This window comes from Pleurodeles waltl, chromosome 3_1, assembly GCF_031143425.1.
Source record: "Pleurodeles waltl isolate 20211129_DDA chromosome 3_1, aPleWal1.hap1.20221129, whole genome shotgun sequence".
Classification (NCBI taxonomy): domain Eukaryota; kingdom Metazoa; phylum Chordata; class Amphibia; order Caudata; family Salamandridae; genus Pleurodeles; species Pleurodeles waltl.
Window position 1 is genome coordinate 700,960,815 of NC_090440.1, and position 14,567 is coordinate 700,975,381.

Consider the following 14,567-nt stretch of genomic DNA (forward strand, 5'->3'; position numbering starts at 1 on the left):
GCCTCACCCACAACCTATCATGGCGTGCTTCATCATAGGCGACCTCTCACACTGGGGTAGGATAGTACCACTCCAGTGGACTCAGCCAAGTAGATTAGACTCGGGAGTTCCTAAATAATTGTTTCAGGACAATGGCATTGGTCCAGCTGGAACTGTAACAAAGATAAAAAAAATACATTGGGGTGTACCCAAAGGGATTGCCTTTATTGCTGAGTACCACTGATATCAGTTAAAATGACAAAAGAATGGTCAATTGATCAAATATAATGATTTGTCTGGCCACTCTAAAGGTGAAAAACATCGAACATGCTTTAACCTTGATTACCTGCCTATAAAGGTAAAAAAGAACTCCCTAGATATACCAACCATGCACTACATGTACTGTTGTAGAATAAAGGATATTTTCCACACCATATGGCCATCTAGTCTGACAAATAGCCATGAAAACTAAACTATGTACTTCATGGATCAGTGTGGGGAGGGTGTCTCCTCTGTAGTCACACATTTGTCAAGAGTCTGGCGCAAGCAAGGTATACCTATCCCGGACCCACAGCACAGCCATATTGTGGATCTATAATACAACAGTGCTGGGGGTCCTGGATAGGTATACCGTGCACATCAGACTAGACGTCTGTATGGTTTGGATAATATCCTTTATTCAACATCAGTGCATCATATTTTCTAGCGTCACTAGTGGTTTGTGTGAATGAAACATTATTAGTACAGCCCTATGATGTAAAATCTCACCATGTCGAGAGTGTATCTCTTACTTCAGAAACCTATAAAACGTGCCCTTTTTGGGATGTTTGTCAGACCTTCTTTGCTTTTCCAAATGAGCAGACCCTGATATATACTTTAACTTTTTGCTTACTTTCAGGAAGGCAGACTCCACATTGGTTTGTCTGTTGATTTATTCTTAGACTCTCTTGCCTTTTTAACTGAACAGATTTATGTTAGTCCAGTTGCTGAGCTATACTTTGGATGTCGCTATTCAGAGCCACAATTTTGGCGGTTGACCTTATGTTGATTCCTCTCGCTTTTGCAATATTTGATGCTTTACTGATGCTGAACTGGATTTGACAAATTACTTTTTGCCTTCTGTAATGATTCCTAAATTTGAATAAACCCTTATGACTTTTGACTTAGAATATTGGCCTGTGAAGGTTTTCTTTAATTGCACAGAGCTGCCTTTTATTGAGATTCACATGGCCCTATCCTGCATCTCAACCCTTTAAATTATTAGTTAAAGATGTTGACAAAAGTGAGACAGAGAGGTATCAGTGAGGGCATCCTTGAGAGTGAGACCATCAAAGGGGAGGGACGTGAGTGTGGGACATCTATCAATAAGTTCTTTGACAGTGATATCAGTGATATCACCAAACTTGAGAAAGAGAGTACAGCATGGAGTCATGCATGAGAGTAAGACAATGTAGGAAGATGTCTCTGAGCTTCAGATGGATGTGTGAAGGCATCTGCTTGTCAGTGAGACATCAAGGGGGCGATGCGAAAGGATGCTATCTCAGAAGGCCAGAGTGCTAACCTATTTGGGCAGACATTTCTATTCAAAAGTGACTCACAACTTTTACTTTCTAATCACCCTAACCTCACTATCAGGGTCCTACTCGCTCTCTGTCAGAGACCTGGATCAGACCCAGGGTGAGGTGGTGAAGCACTACAAGATACGCAACTTGGACAATGGAGGCTACTACATCTCGCCACGCATCACCTTCCCCAGCCTGCACCAGCTCGTGGAACATTATACACGTAAGTGTCAGGCTTTACAGAACACCTCTACTGGTTTTTTATTGTCCCTCAAACCTCTGTACATACTCCTCAGATCTCAAGCCATATCTCTCCGCACTGTTCTAAACAGATTTCCTTCAGATTCAAAACTGTGAATGTCCTCTTTGGATTTTCAGCCTTGCTCTTATCTCCTTTCAGGGTAGCGAATATTCCCTTCCGGTCCCTACTCGTGCTCCAATCTCTCCTCAGTGTGGTGAACATCTCCTCCAATCTCTAGTCGTGCTTCTTTCTCCCCTCAATGTTTCTCCAGCTGTGCTCCAGTCTTTACCATATGAAGTGAAGCTCCCTTTTGAATCTCCAGTCATGCTCCTATCGCCTCTTGGTTTAGTGAACATCCCCTCCATTCTCCAGCTATGCTTCTACCCACCCCCTACAGTGTAGTGAACACCTCTATATATACAGCTCTGCTTCAATTTCCCCTTGGCATAATGAACATTCCCTCCGAGCTACAGCTGTGCTTCTAACTCCTTTCAGTGAGGTGAACATCTCCTTCGGCTAACCAGACGTGCTCATATCTCCCCTCAGCCATGACCCTATCTTCCCTCAGTGTAGTGAACATCTCCTACAATCTCCAGCCATGCTCCTTTCTCCCACAGTAAACACCCCTTGCAGACGTCCAACCCTGCTTCTATCCCCCCTTAGTGTAGTGAACATCCCCTTCAGAATCAAAGCCATATTTTTAGCTATCCTCAGTGTAGTGAGCATCCCCTCTGAGCCCAGGCTCCTATCTCCCGACAGTGTATTGAACATAACATAACGTAACGTGTATTTTTAAAGCACATGTTCACCTAGAAGCGTATCTTGGTGCTAAATAACAGATGTGTATTGTTATCCAACCCAATCGTACTCATTTTATAGACCTCAGAAGGATGAAAGGCTAAGTGGACCCTCCAGGATTTGAAGCTGTGACCATGAGGTCAAACACAGGCCCCTACAGTGAATGCATTAGTCCACTAAGCCACCAGTCCCGGGTCTTCAGATCTCCAGTCAAACATCTATGCCTCTCCCCTGTCATCCCGAATGATCTCTAGCTGTGTTCCTATTTTCCCTCAGTGTAGTGAACATTCCTTTCTATCTCCAGCTGTGTTCTCTCTTTCCTCAGTGTTGTGCACATACACTGCTATGATCTCCAACCTTACTGCTATCTCCCCTGAGTGTAGTGAACATCTCCACAGATCTCCAGTTGTGTTTCTGTCTACCCTCAGTGTAGTGAACATCTCCACAGATTTATAAATGTGGACATCTCCACAGGCCTCCAGTCCAGTTTATAACACCCCTCAGTGTAGTGAACATCTTTTTCGGATTTCCAACCACGCCCCTACCTCAGCTCTTCTGCCTGTGATTGCTGTAATGTTCCTATCTGCTGACTCGCTCCTCTGCCTCTCCTACAGGTAACCTGGACGGGCTCTGTACTCGCCTCAGCGCACCCTGCCAGACCCACAAGCCTCAGAAGCCCTGGTGGCAGGATGAATGGGAGATACCCCGGCAAAACCTGAAGCTGGTAGAGAAGCTTGGAGCGGGGCAGTTTGGAGAGGTGTGGAAAGGTGAGTCCAGCCCAAAGTATGGAACTGGATTAGCAGGCACCTAGTGATCAGGGTAGAGTAAAGAATGGACATCGCAGCCAAAAGGCAGCATCGGGGCATCCAGGGAAGCTCACAGTAACTCAGGATAGACCAAAAGCATCTGAGGCACATCAGGATAACCACTTAAGAACCATCCTGTCTGCAGAATACTTTCTTCCACTGAGCATCCTTTCCACGTGTGAACATATTGCAGTCCATCACATACAGCACTTGATCGCTTAGCATCCCTCCTCTTAACCAACCTACATTCTTTTGGTATCACCCACAACACCAAGCACACATTCTCATGAAATCGATGATACGATGCCACCTCCTCCGTGGCACCTTCTTGAGCATCTTCTCCTACTTTGCTGAGCATCCTGCAGCCCCCTCTACCGTGCACCCAACACTTGCCGTGAGCACACTCTACTATTCTCCACTCAGTACCTGTACTCCCACTGTGAACCTTGCACCCTTGCACTGAGGATCTTGCACTTCACTCGCTGACTGCCCTACATATCTCTCCACTGAGTGCTCCATACTTCTCTTGTTAACCGGTGCAACCTTCACTCCCCTTGGTTGTATCCCAGGCAGCTCTCTGCTCTACTCGGTCCTCTACACTTCTACTGTGTAACCTGAACTCCCCTCTATTGAGCACCATGCAGTACCTCCAATCCTCTACTTCCTCCTCTCAAGTCTTACGTCTTCAGGGGCGCCTCCCTCACGAAACAGCTTCCTTCAAGTTAGTTCCTTCTGATAGGATTTTACTATGTTTTTTAATTAGACACTCCCCTTCCTTTTTATACTGAATTGCCAAAATTGTCTCTTACAAGTTTTTTTCTGTGTCGTCTTTAGCGAGGGCAGTTCAAGAGGTAAGGACTCTTGACTTATTATATTTTATAAAACAAACAATCGAACAAGCACACTTGGTGGCACTGTTACATACCACGTTCCACTTCTGCAAGCCCTGAGTTGCTTGCTGTATCTAAAGGATATAACAAATATTTCTTTCAGATGAGGAAACTGAGAACGGCTGTTTTATATCTAGAAATAGGTACGTGATTAAATCAAAAGCTTTTATTTGGTGTTAAACTTATAAAATCATTTTTTAAATTTTTGTAGTAATAATATGAAACAAATAAAGAAGTAGGTGCTCCACAGGCCAGTACAGTGCTTACTGATTGCGACAAGAGTGAGAAAGTACACAGCCCTGAAATAGAAGTCAGTGTTGGTCATTTATACAATGAATTCTTAAAAGGTTCATAAATTGCACAATTTTTCACGTAGGCAACACAATAATAACGTTGACGTTTTAACACTAATGAATTAATTGCGAGCGGGGTCTTTATCGGGACAGCATCCTCTATGTAGTTAATTTTAGATATATGAACATGCTATGGTACAAATCCATAGGCCTCCATGCATGTAGTCATCACAAAATACATTTACTTTGTATCAGCGCCAATTCAACCTTTTCGAACGCAGGTGGAACCTTCCATGTCGGGAATGGAAGCCCCACCCGTGCTCAGGCTGGTATCCCGCTGCCTAGGGAGAACATACGCGCAAGTAAAGTTTGTTCATAAGGGAGATGGTGGCCAGACTCTTGCCTCATTTAAATGCAAAGATTCTCATATTTAATGAGAATTAAAGGGCTTCAAGAGGTTTATTTGAAGCTCCAGCACAAGCAGAGTATTCGAGCTGCAGTCACGGATACTGGCGGTCAGTTTTAGCAAACATCCAAAGGGAAAAATCATGCACAGGAAAGGAGGCATTTGGGGGGAGACATCTCTTCTTATGAAGAGCAAGAAGACATTATTTCAATATCTCCCGAAGATCTGCACCAATTGGTGGACAGAGGAGCCACCTTTAAGGTGCAGAATAAAAAAATTGATATGGCGATGAATGAGCCCTAAGCCATATAAAGGAAAGGGGCTCAATTGACTCTCGTCTTACACCACATTAAAGATAAATTGATACTGAAGACCAACCAGGCATGTCGGACAAACTGGTTGAACAATATGGCGCTCAGAATCCAGAAACACAAAAATGGCTAAAAACATGGTCTGAGACAATGGAAGGATATAGACAAAATGGGGTTACTGTGTTTTTTTTATTAAACTGATCCTTTGAAAGACTTCAAAGAGGAATTTCCACATTCGGTTAATGTGAACATCCTGTTGGCAAATATGTTGTCATGGTTGTCGACTGAAGGTTTGTTGACATCAGACACCTTTGACAAAGGGTGGAATATAAAAGGGCATATGCATCTTGCTCTTAGAGCAGCTACATACGCCACATACACTAATTACGCCTTACTAAATGATTTTCAGACCTTGTATGACACATTTACAACAAAAGATTTGATGGTGAAGTCTTATCAGACATTACCTTTAATGGGGGGACGGCTTGCTGACAAATCTAAGCTCACAGCAACCAATAAGTGCCTGACTATGACGAGCAGTCATCTTCTATTTTTTAAATGTCAGTGGAAGAAATGTGTAACTGATCAATGAGTCATAACTATGGTAAAGAGAGGATACAGTTATACAGTTATAATTAAGGCCCCTAGTTTCCCGATTTTACAGATTTTTTTATAGATAAATACATACAGAAAACAATGTATTTTCTGTCTGTATTTATTTTTAAAAATAAAAATTTCCATGCTCTCTGTTGTGAATTACAAGACAGACTTACAGACAGCAAACGGGAGGGCAAACAACAGGTTAAGATATCTTTAAATACAGGCATTTGTTAAAATATAGTTGTAATAAATTGCTAATATTTACCTGTAGATGTAGTGTTTTGCTATATTTGGCTGCTGAATTTGCTAAAACATGATACGCATTAAAGCATGAGTGCATGTTTATCAGTTAAATGAATGTGGAAATATGCCATTTTTGACTCCACTTATTTGCAAACCGCAAAATAAATATGGGTAAATGCTAATAAGAGGGCCAAAAAAGAAATATCGATAAATACAGACAAAAATGTTAAAAAAATAAATACCAAAAAAACGGGAGCCCTAGTTATAATTCAAAGAATTACCTAGAGAAAGACAATTTGGAGTAACTTACCCACCAAAAGACCAAATGAAAAAGACACATTCTGCTAGAAGGAGTAACAACACTAATACAGAAGAAAGTTATAATTCAAGGGCCACAACTAGAAAAATATACCTACATGTATTCCATCCTCTTCCCAGGGAAAAACCGTCTGGGGAGATAAGACCAATTCGAAATTTGAAAAGTGTAAATTACTACCTACAAAGACCTTCGAAATGATATCCCCGCAGACGGTCATTCCTCTGTTTTCACCTGGATATTACTTGGCAAACCTGATTCTCCAGGGTGTGCACTTTCATATTCTGAAAATCACATAAATATCTGTTTTGCTCTGCAGGTGATCACTCACAATTCAGAACTTTACCCTTCAGTATTTCGCCTTCACAATGGTCCTTGCACTTGTTGTAGCTTATTTACAACTACAAGGTATTCACATTTTCCCCAAATGTAGATGACTGCTTAATAGGTGTACATTCTCTATTAAATGATCAAGATCAGGCAGAGACAGAATGAACAATTCTACAAGAATTTGGATTCCAACTGAATTGGAAAAATTCACATTTGGTCCCGGCACAAGATTAGAAGTTCATGGGAGCCCATTTCAAACCAATCTGGGGAAAATAAATCTACCGGAAGACTGTGCTTTGTCACTTCATTCTCAACTACACAATATCCTACAAACAGATATGACAACAGCACAGCAATTCTTGAAAGTCCAACGTCTGATGTCAGCAGTGACCCGTGTGGTCCCATGGTCGTGGGTCCATCCGTTGGGACCCATTAACTCTCAACACAAACTAATCCATCCTTGTAATGGACAGTCTGAGACAATACATGAGGTGGCGGTTAGAGGAATCTCAATTGATGAAGAGAGTTTCACTATAGACAGCGATACCAGAAGTGATCACATCAGACACCAGCCACATAAGTTGGGTAGCAGTGTTGGAGGACAGGCAAGTGCAGGGATAATGGTCAGTTATATAGTCAGTTCACTCCTCCTACTGGAGGGAGCTCACAGCGATTTTCTTAGCATTAGAGGTATTTGTGACACAGATACAAAGGAAATATGTTGTAGTAAGAACAGAAAAGGGGGAACAAAATCTCCAGCCTTGGCTCAGATACAATTCTCCATAACAATCCGGGCCCCGCAGAATTTAGCTTCCCTATCAGCATCCTACATACGAGGGGAAATGAAAAAAATAGCAGACCAATTCAGCAGGAGTTTCCAACCTCAGTGGAATTTCACCTCAGCCACATAGTAATCAGAATACTAACTTGAAGATTTGAGTTGCATTGGGTAGACCTTTGCACAACCAAGGACAAGGCATAGCTCCTGAGTTTTTGTTTGAGAATCTACACATCACAGGCTTGGGCGGTAGATACACTTTGTATTGTATGGCTAAAAGGTATTCTATATACTTTCTCTCCGATTCGCCTCCTCCTGAGTGTGTTGAGGAAGAATTGGACAGAGAAGACACAAATAATTATGATTTCCCCTTTATCACTCTGAAGAGCCTGTCTTCCATAACTACAAAAGATGTTATTACGCCCATCAGCCAATTCAATGAAATTCAACAGACCCCTAATATTTCCAGACCTCCTGCTGCAAAAACTATGCAGATAAATCTGACGGCTTCAAAATTGAATGTTTAGCCCTGAAAAATCTATCATGTCCAGATCAAGTAGCTGCTGATATACAGGAAAATAGACGACCGAGCACAAGAACATCTTATGCCAGAGACTGGGGTAACTTTAATAAATGGCGTCAAAACAAAAATATAGAGCTGGAATCCTGTGATCCTTTCAAATTTCTTGATTTCTTAAGAGATGGGTTCTCGAAAAAGTTAGTGATTTCTACAATAAGATCTCAATGGGCGGTAATCCAGGCATTTAGAGAGCATGGACAGTATATACCAGCAATAGGACTGATTAAGATATTATTCCATGGCGTTTCTCTCAACTGTCCAAAGGTGCGTCCCACTTTCCCATCATGAGATCTACCATTAATTCAATTCAATTCGATAAAATCTTTATTTTGGCTGATTAAGGCCATAAAAGACACGATCAGTACATGAAAAATGGTCAATAGCAATAATAAACACACGACGCTCATAATAATAAAAACTGAAATGTTAGCACCATATAATTCCAGGTTTCCATAGCACAAGAAAGTATTATAATTTCCTCACACAACATAAGGCCGGACTTCATGTCAACAGTTAAGATCACTCATAAGTGCTCAGTGCAGATAAGATTTAAAGTGCAACATGAAAACAAAAATACACTAAATTCATATTACGAATGAGAGTTTTAAAAAAACGAGAGTGGTTACCCCTCCATTGTTCTTCTCGTTTGTACTTCAGCCTTTAAAAATGAACACACACTAGAACACATGTCTGGTGTACTCAAGTAATTGCAACTGATACAAAGCCTCTCTACTTCTATGATGCCACAATGAATTTGACACAGGTTTGAGAAAAAGTCGACGTGTAAGGCTGTAGTGCTCACAAAAAACATGTATTGTAAAAGTGACGGCGCAGAAGTCCCATCGCAACTACAAACCAGGTGAGGGGCTTCCAAAAAGTCTAGTTGTCGCCCAAGGCTCCGGAGCCACCAGTCTGTGCCAGCTCTGAAACGACACAGAAGCGACCGCTCCCAATCAGGTAGTTCCAGAGAGGGAGACTGGGCGCCTCCGTACTGATAAAAATGTATAGGATGTCAGCACTGCACTTCTCGCCAACCCAGACTTTAACCTTCTCTCCTCACAGGCTTCCCCAATTTACCGTGTGTTTATCACCTTGCTTGATTCCCTCAGGTATCAAGAATAGATCAGGTAGTTCTAATGAGTGAAATGCTCTGGAGATATAACTTACCCAGGGAATTGTGCAACCTCTCCCCACGCTCAAGCAGTCCATTATAACATCTCTGCATAACTGTGCTCGGGGGTTGGCCCAGATACTGATCAGAGCAAGAGCAGAGCCATACGCACCTTATTTTCTATATAATGTTGTCTTAGCTCAGTATGCATAATATAGCTAGAGGCTGTTGGAGGTAGCTGAAGCAGCTTCCGGTGAATCCCGTTTTCCACTGACTGGAGGGTAGTACTATTATGGTGTCCCCAAATCCCTGCCGCATACATAGCAGCCGGAATGCATTGTGCATTATATATTTTAAGCAGGGGTGCTAAGGTCCCTTTCCTTCTTGCCCTTCGAAGATTAAGGAAAGCTCCTGCCGACCTGCTGAGCTTGACACACGAGTTAGATACCTGGGGGTGCCAAGAGCCTGTTGAAGTAAAAATTACACCCAAGTAGCTGAAATGTTTGACACTACTCAAAGACTGCCCTTGAATGATAAGCCTTCAGGAAAAAGCACTACTTGGGCCACAAGCCATGATCTGTGACTTGCCACAATTTGTTGCCAGATCTAGGCTACTCATGTATTCGACAAAATGGGCCATCAACGTTCGCAGAGCGTTGGGAGTCCACGCTAACAAAACCACATTGTCGGCATACAATACTACCTGTCTGTTCACGACTGGTAGGGTGTCTACAGGGCTTGCAGTTAGATAAGAACAAACGTCATTAATACAGAACATAAATAATAAAAGAGTTAGGATACAACCTTGGCGCACTCCATTCTGATGACAATTCACCATTAGGACTCAAGCGCACCTTGAATACCAAATAATTATGCAACCTGAACAGCAAATTCACCACAGGTGTGTCGACCCCCATATCCAAACAACTTCGACCACAACTTGGACCTGTTCACTGAATCAAAAGCTGTCAAAAGATCCATGAAGGCCAGGTACAGAGGACAGCGCATAGCCCAAGTATATTTGTCGACTATTAAACTCCGGTTAAGACGCTGCTCTACTTTATCAGCCTAAGGCAAAACCCAAATTGAAATCGTGAAAGTATTTGTCGCTCTTGCACCCATTCGGCCAAATGATTGTAAGTCACCCTTCTGATGATTTTGACTGTACTGTCCAGTAAGGAAATTGGTCTGTAACAGTTAGGGGACATATGAATACCTTTTTTTAAAATGGGCACAATGCTCAAGAGTTCCCAAGAACCAGGAATTAGCGTGTTGAAGGAACTATTAAAAATGTTGGTGATCAGGGGACCCAAACGGCGATATTACACCTTATTAAATCAGCTAGGATCCTGTCGAGACCTTGTGCCTTGCCACCAGTGCTTTGGCTTATTGCCAATTCAACTTCTGACAGGAGCACCACAACTGGTGATGCATTAGTTAACTTCCTGCGCAACTAAGAAACCAGCTCTGCATTCTTCTCAAGATGAAAAATTGCCGAGATATGTGCCTCTCAGTCAGAACCTAAGATACTACATAGAAGCAAGGAGCTTTCAGGAGTATTCCTAGCTCGGATTCTGTTAACTACATCCCAGAATAATTTACTATTACCTCCCACTTCGGTGGATTCCAGGGTTTCCCAGTCCTGCTTAGATGGGGTCTCCTTCCTGTTTTTTAGGGCAAACTGGTATGCCTGACGGGCACCTCTTACCTCGACCACTATTCTTAGGGAAGCAACCAGTGTGCGTCTTAGGCGCTAACTGGCTGCTGAACTGGCCCCACCAAACCACCATGGGACTTCCCTGTTAGCCCGCACAGGTTTAAGAAGAAATTGTTTGATAGCCTGACTTAAGGTTTCAAAGTGGGTCAATAAAATATCACCACTGACAGCAGACAAACAATTGGAAAATAACCCATGATGTTTGTTCAGAAGCTGGCCCAATGCTGATAAACGATCTTTAAGATGCCAAACTAGCCTTAACCCATCCGTTGAGTGTTGTGTTGGGATAATAAGAGTGGAGGGTTTAATCCCAGTTATAGGTAAATGCCCTCTAACAGACGAGGTGTTGTGGTCCCCGCACCTGGTTAAAATGACCTCCCGGCTAATGAATAGTTGTTTCAGGTTCCTAGTTGCAAAGATGTAATCGATAGTGGACGGGCGTCCATGTCCCCTGTAAGTTAGCTGGGGGTAATCTACCTCAATGCTATCATTGCAGGTACGTCAAAAAAATCATGCTCGGCCAAATAATTTGTCAGCTCTCTTCCCCTCGCTTCACTGAGGTCCTTCTTGATTTCCCCCTCCTGAGCTCTTCCCGACCACACAGGACCGGGCAATTTAGCATTAAAATCGCCGCATAACTCAACAGGAGCATACCCCTTGTGTAGGAAGCTGGCCTGGTGTGTGGTGGGTACCTAAGGTACTTACACCTTATTCCAGTTATCCCCTATTAGTGAAGTGAAGGCAGTGTCTAGAAGCCAGGCTCTCCAGGGGTAGCTGTGGATGTGCAGCCAAGGCTTATCTAGGAGACATGCAAAGCTCATGTAATACCACTGTAGTCACACAGCACTTACACACATGAAAGAAAACATTCTGGCCCTCATTACGACTTCGGCGGTCTTTTTACAAGACCGCCGAAGTTGCGGGTGCCAGAAGACCACCAGTGTTGGCGGTCCAAAGACTGCCATATTACGAGTTAGGGTGGAAATCTGACACCGTCGGCTTGGCCTTCGGTGGAAGAGAGGCGTTTCCACTGCCACGGCAACAGGACTCCGCCACCGTATTACGATATATATAATATGGCGCAGCAGTTTCCTGAACAGTGGTGCGGTGCTGGCGGTGGAAACGCTGACAGTCCACCTACCTGTAGCTGTGTGGTGGTCATCCGGGAGGGAGGTGGGGAATGGGGGGTGTCTGTCTGTGTGCATGTGCGATTGTATGCAGAGTGTTGGGGGTATCTGTATGAGTGCGTGTGTGTGTGCGAATGGGGGTGTCTTAGTGTGTGTTTGTATGGGAATGGAGGTGTCTGAGTGCATGTTTGTGTGCGAATGGGGGTGTCTGAGTGCATGTATGTGTGCGAATGGGGATGTCTGGATGTATTCATGCAGTTGGAGGTGTGTGTCTGCATGTGTGTGGATGGGTGGGTGGGTGTGTCTGCATGTGTGTGAATGGTTGGGGGGGTGTCTGCATGTGTGTGGATGGGTGGGGGTGTGTGTCTGCATGTGTGTGGATGGGTGGGGGTGTCTGCATGTGTGTGGAAGGGTGTGGGGTGTCTGCATGTGTGTGTATGGGTGGGAGAGGTGTTTGCAGGTGTGTGGACGTGTGGGGGTGTGTGTGCCGGCGACAGGAATGGGGATTCCTATCGCCAGGTTTCTTACTACCAGCATTTTCATGGCAGAGTGACTGCCGCGGAAAGCCTGGCGGTTTGCCGAGTTGCAACATCACCGGCGGTCCTACGGCTGCCGCCTGGTCGGAGGTGCTCACCTCCGGACCGGCGTCCTGACCACCCTGGTGGTACTGGTGGCGTTGTGGCGGTTTGGCTTTGGCCAAACCACCAGTCTTGTCATACGGCAGACTTCACCGCCGAGTCCGCGGCAGTAAGACCGCCACACTCGTAATGAGGGCCTCAGTGTTGGAAAAATAAAGGTACTTTATTTTAGTGACACAATACCAAAAAGTACTAGAAGGCCAACCTTCTAATAGGAGGTAAGTAATACACTAATTATATACATCAGTAAACAGTAATAGGCATAGAAAAGGTTAGAAAACAGTGCAAATGCAGTTAGACAATAGTGACACTAGGGGGAGTCCAAACCGTATGCTAAAAAAAATGGAATGCGAACACGGGACCCCCACCTAGGTAAGTGGAATGTGTAGAGGGGAGCTGGGAGTACTAGAAAGCCACAGAGGTAAGTAACACAGTACCCTACAGCGACCAGGAAAGTAGGAGTAAATCACTGGAATTTCCCCAAACCACCCAAAAGGACAAAAATGAAGAAAAGAAGACACTGAGGCAAGACTGCAAGAAACCAGCAGTGGATTCCTTGAGAGGAAGACCTGTGGAGAGAGGGGACCAAGTCCAAGAGTCACAGTGGAGTCCAGGAGGAGAAGGAGCTACTACACACCTAGCTGTAGTTGCAGGAGTTGGTTGACGGTGATGTGAAAAAGAAGGTCAGCACTGCAGCCTTGGAGCCGGAGAAGAGTTCCTGAGGGATGCAGACAATATCCCATGCTAGAAGGAGGATTGCAGTCGGGTGTCGGTGCAGGAATTCCACCAACAAGCCTTGGCAAAGGCAAATATCGCGGTTGGCAGGAAGTGCTGCTGCCAGAGACCAGAAAGGACCAGGAGAACTCAACCAAGGTGGGGGAGTCAGAGGGGACCCTCAGTGACACAGAGAGCCCACAGGAGCAAAGGCAGCAGCCACCAGACGGGGACACAGAAGATGCAGAAGGAGCCCGCGTTGCACACAGAAGAAGGGTCCCACGCAGCAGGAGAACCACACAGAGGGCTGTGCGTCACAGGAAGGAGTGCTGAGGGCTGGAGCTGCACTTAGCCTGAACTTCCCTTGGAGAAGATGCAAACAAGCCTTGGCAGCTACAAGAGACGTGGTGCACGGGGTACTGTCCTGCATGAGAAGGCCAGGGCTTACCTCCACTAAAGTTGGATAGTTGGCACTGAGGACCAGGAGGACTACAACCGTGATGCAGGATCCACACAGCTCAGGATGAGAGGAGATCTATGCAGCCGGTCATCGTTGCAGTTGGTGCCTGAGGATGCAGGGAATTGACTCCTTCACTCAAAGGGAGATACCTTCTCGTGCAGACTTAAGACTTGCCACTCTCTGAGGATGCACAGCCAGGGAAATGTTGCAGAAACTGGAAGGAGCCGTGGAAACAATGTTGCAGGAAGAGTCTTCTTCTTGGATGCAGATTGTCGGTTCCTGGAGGGTCCAGTCACAGTTCCAGTAGCTAGAAATCGAAGTAAGGTTGCAGAGGAGTCTTGCTGGAATCTTGCAAGGTGAATCTGAGGATCCACCCACAAGAGAGACCCTAAATAGCCCTGAAAGGGCGATTGGTCACTTAGCCAGGTGACCCCCTACCAGGAGGGAGCTCTGGTGTCACCTGCTTAGCCTGGCCACTCAGATGTTCCCAGAGGTCCCTGCCAATGTTGGATTCAAGATGGCAGAACCCAGGGACCCTCTGGAGGAGCTCTGGGCACCACCCCTGGGGAGGTGATGGACATGGGAGTCGTCACTCCCCTTTCCAGAGTCCAGTTTCACGCCAGATCAGGGACATGGGGGGGTCCCTGAACTGGTGTGGACTGGTTTA

The 14,567-nt window shown here is 44.7% G+C and overlaps 1 protein-coding gene across 2 annotated transcripts in view; it reads left to right on the forward strand.

Moving 5' to 3' along the window:
• LCK (LCK proto-oncogene, Src family tyrosine kinase) overlaps window positions 1-14,567 on the forward strand; it is a 221,494-nt gene that overhangs the window by 127,702 nt on the left and 79,225 nt on the right. For both annotated transcript variants that reach the window (XM_069223368.1, XM_069223367.1), the window contains exons 7-8: window positions 1,615-1,764; window positions 3,195-3,347. In XM_069223368.1, coding sequence (XP_069079469.1) covers window positions 1,615-1,764; window positions 3,195-3,347 — 303 coding nt within the window. The remainder of the gene's footprint in view (window positions 1-1,614; window positions 1,765-3,194; window positions 3,348-14,567) is intronic.